Below are 6,296 nucleotides of genomic sequence, written 5' to 3' on the forward strand. Positions count from 1 at the left end.
TTCAAGGAAGCCTCTGATTAACATTTGGTCCCACGTTTGGACTTAGGTAACTGAACTACCTGAAACATTTTAAACTAAATGAATATATTTAACATAGAGTTTATTTTTAAGCATTTCAAATGCTTTCTAAATTCTTATTCTAGTAAATCCAATGAATTAAACTTCTAAAAAGGTGAATCTCAACTATCTTTAACATTCCAGTATTGATTACAAACTTAGTAAACTTCTCTTATACTTCACAAATAAAACTTAATTCCAAAATCAATTGCTTGATAACAAATTTCAGTAAGAAATTTCACAGTCTCTTTCGTTGACATGCTAGATTCTCAACACCACAACCCCTTTACGTGGCCGATTCCTCCTAAATGTAATCCCGAGCTCTTAATACCAAGGGTTTGATTCCTGACTCGTCTCTTCTCAATTTTGAGCAGCGTCAGTGGCTGCATATTTGAATCACCAATCCCCACCCTCCTTGCCAGTCTAATTCAGTCAGAATCTCTGGGGCATCGGTAGTTCTTAAGGCTCCCTGGATGATGCCAATGTACAGACGCAGATGAGAACACTGCTCCATGGGAACAGCTTTCCTGCTCCAGGCACGAGCCCAGCTTGCCAGGTTGGCCAGAGACTGTGGGCCAGGATGCAGGATTGGAGCTGCAGTCACCTGGGTGATTTTCTCATCCTGAGCCTTGTAGCAGAACCTCCACAGTCATGTCCTTTTGTGGGATTAAGGCTTTCCTGGGCTTAGTTGATGCCATTACGTGGTTCTCTTATTACCTCTAATTTTGTCACCTGCTGTGGGTAGGCAGAATTCTGTAAGCGCAGCCAGGTGGCTTCCCTGCTTGCTGGGATTCAGCAAGGGTAGTGCCTGGCTCTTGGCCTGCCTGCCTTATGAGGTCATTCTGCTGCCAGAAAAGAGGGGCCTCTGACCAGGGGAACCGGGAAGGCTTGCCGGAAGAAGACGGGGCAGGTGGGGGGGTCTGTTGAAAGGCGTGGGGTCGAGGGGTCGATGGTGAGAAAAGGTATGCTGGGTGGAGGATCGGTGTGAGCAGCTGGGGCTCCAGAGGTCAAGGCAAGGCCGGGGTCAGAAACCAGAGCAGTGGACTAGCGTCCTGGTGCAAGGACAAGGGTCCCCACACCCACGATGGCTGTGGTCCAGGCTCCCCAGTGGAGGTGGAAGTAGCCTCGGGGATCTTACTCTGCGTGGCCCTGGCCCAGGGCCACGAGGGAGGGCTGGGAGGGCATTCCTAAGAACGGCTCCCGCACTTCTGGGCTCTGCCCCACAGGACCGCCTCTCACGCAGGGGCCCCAGGGACCCTGGGAAGAGCTTGACCTTGAAGCAGGACCACCGGCAGGAAACGCAGCAGCTGCGCTCCGTGCTGTGGCGACTGGCCTCCCGGTACCTGCGGCCCCACGAGTGGAAGCAGCTGGCGTATTCCTGGGAGTTCACCGAGGCCCATGTGCAGGCCATTGAACAGCAGTGGACAGGTACCACCCTGCCCCTCCCCACCGCAGAGCACCCCGCTGGGTGGAGGTGTGGGTGCAGCTTTCTCCACTCCCGTGGCGAGAGGCCGGGCAGCCCGCTGCGAGCGCACCCCAGGCTCCTTCACTCCTCCAGGCCCTCGGCCTCTCCCTTCCCGCTGACCTGTGACCTTCTACACACTCTTCACCAAGGAGCCCAAACTAACCCCGCCATTCACACACCACACACTGACCTGAAGGCATTTCAGGTAAAAACGAGAGGGCCAGCTACTGTCACTATGCGACGTTTACTTGAAAACGTTGGCCCTCGTTCCCAGGCGTGAAGCAGAAATAGAAATACTAGAAAGGAAGAGAAAGAATCCGTTAATTTCAGACGCTGTAATTGTTGACGTAGGAGAAAACAACGATCCAACTCTTCACCCTCCTGGCTCCGCGCTGGGCTCAGCTGGTGTGAGGAGAAGGGTCCAGGAGAAGGGCCTTCCCCTGGGGCGGTCATTCCCCTGGGGCGGTCATTCCCCTGGGGCGGTCATTCCCCTGGGGCGGTCAGGAGGCCGTGGGGCGGGACACGCGCGGCTCGCCTGGCTGAGGCGAGGGGACAGCTTGCTCCTCTGCCTTCTCCCCACATCATCCTCAGGCACCAGGAGCTACCGGGAGCACGGCCACCGCATGCTGCTCATCTGGCTGCACGGCGCGGCCGTGGCCAACGAGAACCCCAGCAGGCTGCTGTTTGCCGGCCTCGAGGCCGTGGGCAGGAGGGACCTGGCTGGTAAGTGGGTGGGGTGCAGCCAGGCCATGGCTTCTCAGGTCAGAATGCAGGGAGGCCGGCTCCGACTTTCCACAGTGCTGGGCCCCATCCTGCCTCCTTCTGGAAGGCGGTGGAATCCCGGTGCTGGCTGGCCTTGGTTTCCCCACTTTGGAATGAGGGGGTAGGCCCAGTCCATGCCTGTGGCCTTCGTAGCGATGCCCTAACCCCTTCCTCTCCAGCCCTTTAGACTTTGATTTTTTTTTCTCCTTCCCAGTTTCAAATAAGGCTGTAACAGCCGTCAGACTTCCCTTCCACAAGCACCCAGGCATTGAGCCCTGTGGGCCGGAACTGGTTTAACGTGACTAGTCAGGACTGGTCAAATCAAATGAGATTCCCAAGGCTAGCACAACCCACGTGAGTCTGTTAATGAGAAAAGCCGGACTCGTGCCTCAGGGCGTCCTGTGGAGCTGGCAGGGAGGCGGGCGGAAGGTTCCAGGACTGAGTCCTCGTGAGATCAGAACCAGCCCTCGATGAGGAGCCTTCAAGGTGGTGGTGCTGACACGAAAACCGGGGGCAGGGGGTGCCAGGCGGTCGCGGACAGTGATGAAGGCTGCACGAGCTAGGAGGCAGCAGGGAAAAGCATTTCTAGCATATTCTTGAGCAGGAAGAGGAAGCCCCCAGCGTGGCGGCGACTCCTCCGATGCCACAGGCACGAGGACCAGAGCAGACGTGTGGGACGCAGAGTCATTTCAGGGTGGAGGGATTTGGGATGGTTCTTTGTCTTTCTCTGAAGTGCTGTTTAATATTGTTGCATCCTCTTTTTAACACAAACTCTGGCAGACCATTAAAATATAAAACCAGCCCTGGGGAGCGGAGGTAGCTCGAGTGGTCGAGCGCCTGCTTCCCATGCACGAGGTCCTGGGCTCATTCCCCAGTACCTCCTAAAAAACAAACTAAAAAAGCACAGCCCTGTGAGGCCACGCTTAGGCAACATGAGGCAAGAGGGCTCTTGTCTTTTGCAGAAAGCTTCAGGAAGCAGGCCAGTGCAGACCCACGTGCCCCCAGGAGCTGCACGGCCATGTAACTGGGAGGTCGGGACCTCAGAGGTGGGGCCACCCCCCGACCAGGCGATGACCATCGTCTAAGGGCTTTAAAATATCACTAACAACCTCCAGCTACTTCTATTGAAACATACAGCCATGCAGCGGCCAGCAGGTAAATGTTTGTAATCTTTTTCACAAGATTGGGTCCAGGGTCCTGTTTCAGGTTCCCAGGTAATCCCTTCCCATGGGTCTGGTTCTTTGCGGCTTGAAGCTCCTGTCCACCTCCATGGACACCGCAGGGCCTCGCAGCAGTCCCCTGAGGTGCACGGGGCATTTTTACAGAGAGGAGCTGGAGCTCAGAGAGGAGAACCTGCTAATCAGGCGGGCCCCATCCTGGTGAAAGGACTGCCCATGAACTGTTCACTGGCTCCTAAAAGAATGCCGGGTTCACCCCACAGCTGTTTCTATCACAGACTTTTTTGTATACTTGGACAGTTCCAGGAGGCATGCACTCTCTTTTTTTTCCCCTCTTGTCTTATAATTTTTTAAAGTTTTTAAACTTTCAATTTTGAGTAATTTCAAACTTACAAAAAGTTGCAGAAACAACAAACAATTTCCAAACACCCTTCAGCACTCAGCTTCCCCAAAGATTACTCAACCACAAATCTTGCTCAACCACAGTGTAATTTTCAGAACCAGGAAATGAACATTGATACATTCTGGAAAAAGCAAAACTATAGAGTCAGAGAAAAGATGAGTGACAGCCATGGGTTCAGGGATGGGAAGGGAGGGATGTGTATAGGTGGAGTAGAGGGGGATTTTAGAGCAGTGCAGCTGTTCTGCATGGTACTGTAATGGCGGATATAAACCATTATGCCTAGGGAAGCGGACTTGGCCCAGTGGTTAGGGCGTCCGTCTACCACATGGGAGGTCCACGGTTCAAGCCCCGGGCCTCCTTGACCCGTGTGGAGCTGGCCATGTGCAGTGCTGATGCGCGCAAGGAGTGCCGTGCCACGCAGGGGTGTCCCCCGCGTAGGGGAGCCCCACGCGCAAGGAGTGTGCCCCGTAAGGAGAGCTGCCCAGCGCGAAGGAAAGCGCAGCCTGCCCAGGAATGTTGCCCCACACACGGAGAGCTGAAACAGCAAGATGATGCAACAAACAGAGACACAGATTCCTGTGCTGCTGACAACAACAGAAGTGGACAAAGAAGAACACACAGCAAATGGACACAGAGAACAGACAACTGGGGGGGGGGGGGGGGGGAGGGAACGGGAAGTGGAGAGAAAAAAAAAATACCTGCTTTTAAAAAAAACAACATTATGCCTTTGTCAAAACCCAAAGAATTGTACAACATGAAAGTAAACCCTAATGGAAACTATTTGCTTTAGTTAATAATAGTATATCAATATTGGTTCATTAGTGTAACAAATTACCACACTAATGCAAGATATTAATAGGGGAAACTTATGGGGGAAGGCTGTTTCAGGAGGTATATAGGAACTCTGTACCATCTGCTCAATTTTTTCTATAAACCTGAAATTTTTCTAAAGACTAAGTTCATTAATTAAACAACAATTAAAAGTAAATTTACAAAAAAGGCTTTGAAATCAATCCACTGTACAGGCAGTAACCCGATAACCTGAGCAGGTGTGTGTTTTGCCAGGGGCCTCACCGTTCCCAGCGGGGTTCGGATCCCCAGGACAGCCCAGGGCCTGGGTCCCCCACCTCTGTGTGTTGAGTCGAAACCCCTCCTCTTCCAACTGTTTTGTCTGGGAAAGGTATTTTGTATCCCATGGGACTTAGATCATTTATCTGAATGAATTTTGCAAATTGAATTTTGTATATGTATTTTTTACATTAAAAAAATTCTTTAAAAAATTGAAATGTTGAAATCTCTCACATTCAACACTGGCTTCTCTTGTTTGGGAAATCTATGGCAAGACTTCCCGTGAGAGCAGCTGTTAGGAAATGGTTCGAAGCACTACAGCTCAACTCTCCACCACCAACCACCACCGATAAGTATTTATTGAGGGTAACGACGGCTGGGCGCCGGGGTTCAGAGACAACCCCCAGTTCCTGTGTACGGCCTGGTCGGGGAGAGGGACTCAGACACCAGTAACTAACAGAACGCGGGTAGTGCTGCAACGGCGGAGTGTGCCAAGAGCGCAGCCCTTATTCCTCTTCAGGGGAGGAAGGGTCTGAGAGTTTGACAGACAAGAAGTGGGGAGAGGGCATGCTGGGCGAGCGGAGGCGTGGCTGGACTGCGGGAAGCGCGGGAGGAGGGGGAGTCAGGGCCGGGCCTGGCGCAGCCCCCAGCCCACCTTAGAGAGGTTCAGGCCTCATTGTGAGAGGGAGATTCTGAGCATTCCGAATGGACTCCCCTTCTTTGGTAATGCACATCTGTTTTTCCTTTCAGAGTGTACTTTACTTTTCTAATTGTGACTCTCCTGGTTTTTAAAGTGTATATTAAAATTTCTTTTTCCAATGTGTATTTTGTTTACTGTTACTCCTCCCTTTTCAAAATAAATAGTATCTATTTGAATACATTTAAAATACGTTTGTTTATTTATGATACGAGGGCTCACTCGCACACTCTTCTGTGGATCCCAAAATGATTTCTGGAAGGGGGAGATATAGTTATATCACATGTCAAAACCAACCCCTCAAATCCCTGTTATCTGAGGCCACTCCCATCACTTCTTCTGTGCGTGCTTCTTCAGTAACCGGAAAAAGCCCTATTTCAAAATTTCTGAAACTATAGTCTAATTTCCAAAACTGCGGTCTTCACAGGTCAGTTCAGATCAGAGCTGGTGAGGGCACCACGGTGGGTGGCGGTGGGGAGGGGCGGCCGGCGGAGCTGCGGGGAGCCACCCGCACAGTCTGGGCAGGAGGTGCCAAGGCAGGGTTGACAGCGGAGGAGGGGTCACAGCTTGGAAGAGAGGTGACAGATCTCGGAGAGGCAGGGGATGTGGGGTGTGGCACACGTGGAAACGCACTGCCCAGACGCCCCTTGGAGGAAGGCCTTACTG

At 52.2% G+C, this 6,296-nt stretch overlaps 1 protein-coding gene across 8 annotated transcripts in view; it reads left to right on the forward strand.

The window, feature by feature from the left end:
- The window catches only part of ANKDD1A (ankyrin repeat and death domain containing 1A), a 59,002-nt gene extending 53,182 nt beyond the window's left edge, over positions 1-5,820 (forward strand). For 4 of the 8 annotated variants that reach the window (XM_071214242.1, XM_023587944.3, XM_023587941.3 and 1 more), the window contains exons 13-14: positions 1,284-1,485; positions 2,114-2,493. In XM_071214242.1, coding sequence (XP_071070343.1) covers positions 1,284-1,485; positions 2,114-2,409 — 498 coding nt within the window. In that variant the 3' untranslated portion in view covers positions 2,410-2,493. Of the gene's footprint in view, positions 1-1,283; positions 1,486-2,113; positions 2,494-3,246 lie in introns of those variants that run through there. The other 4 variants (XM_058294343.2, XM_071214241.1, XM_058294341.2 and 1 more) reach the window with 2 other exon arrangements.
- The last annotated feature ends 476 nt before the right edge of the window (positions 5,821-6,296 follow it).

Source organism: Dasypus novemcinctus, chromosome 3, assembly GCF_030445035.2.
Source record: "Dasypus novemcinctus isolate mDasNov1 chromosome 3, mDasNov1.1.hap2, whole genome shotgun sequence".
In the NCBI taxonomy this organism is placed as follows: domain Eukaryota; kingdom Metazoa; phylum Chordata; class Mammalia; order Cingulata; family Dasypodidae; genus Dasypus; species Dasypus novemcinctus.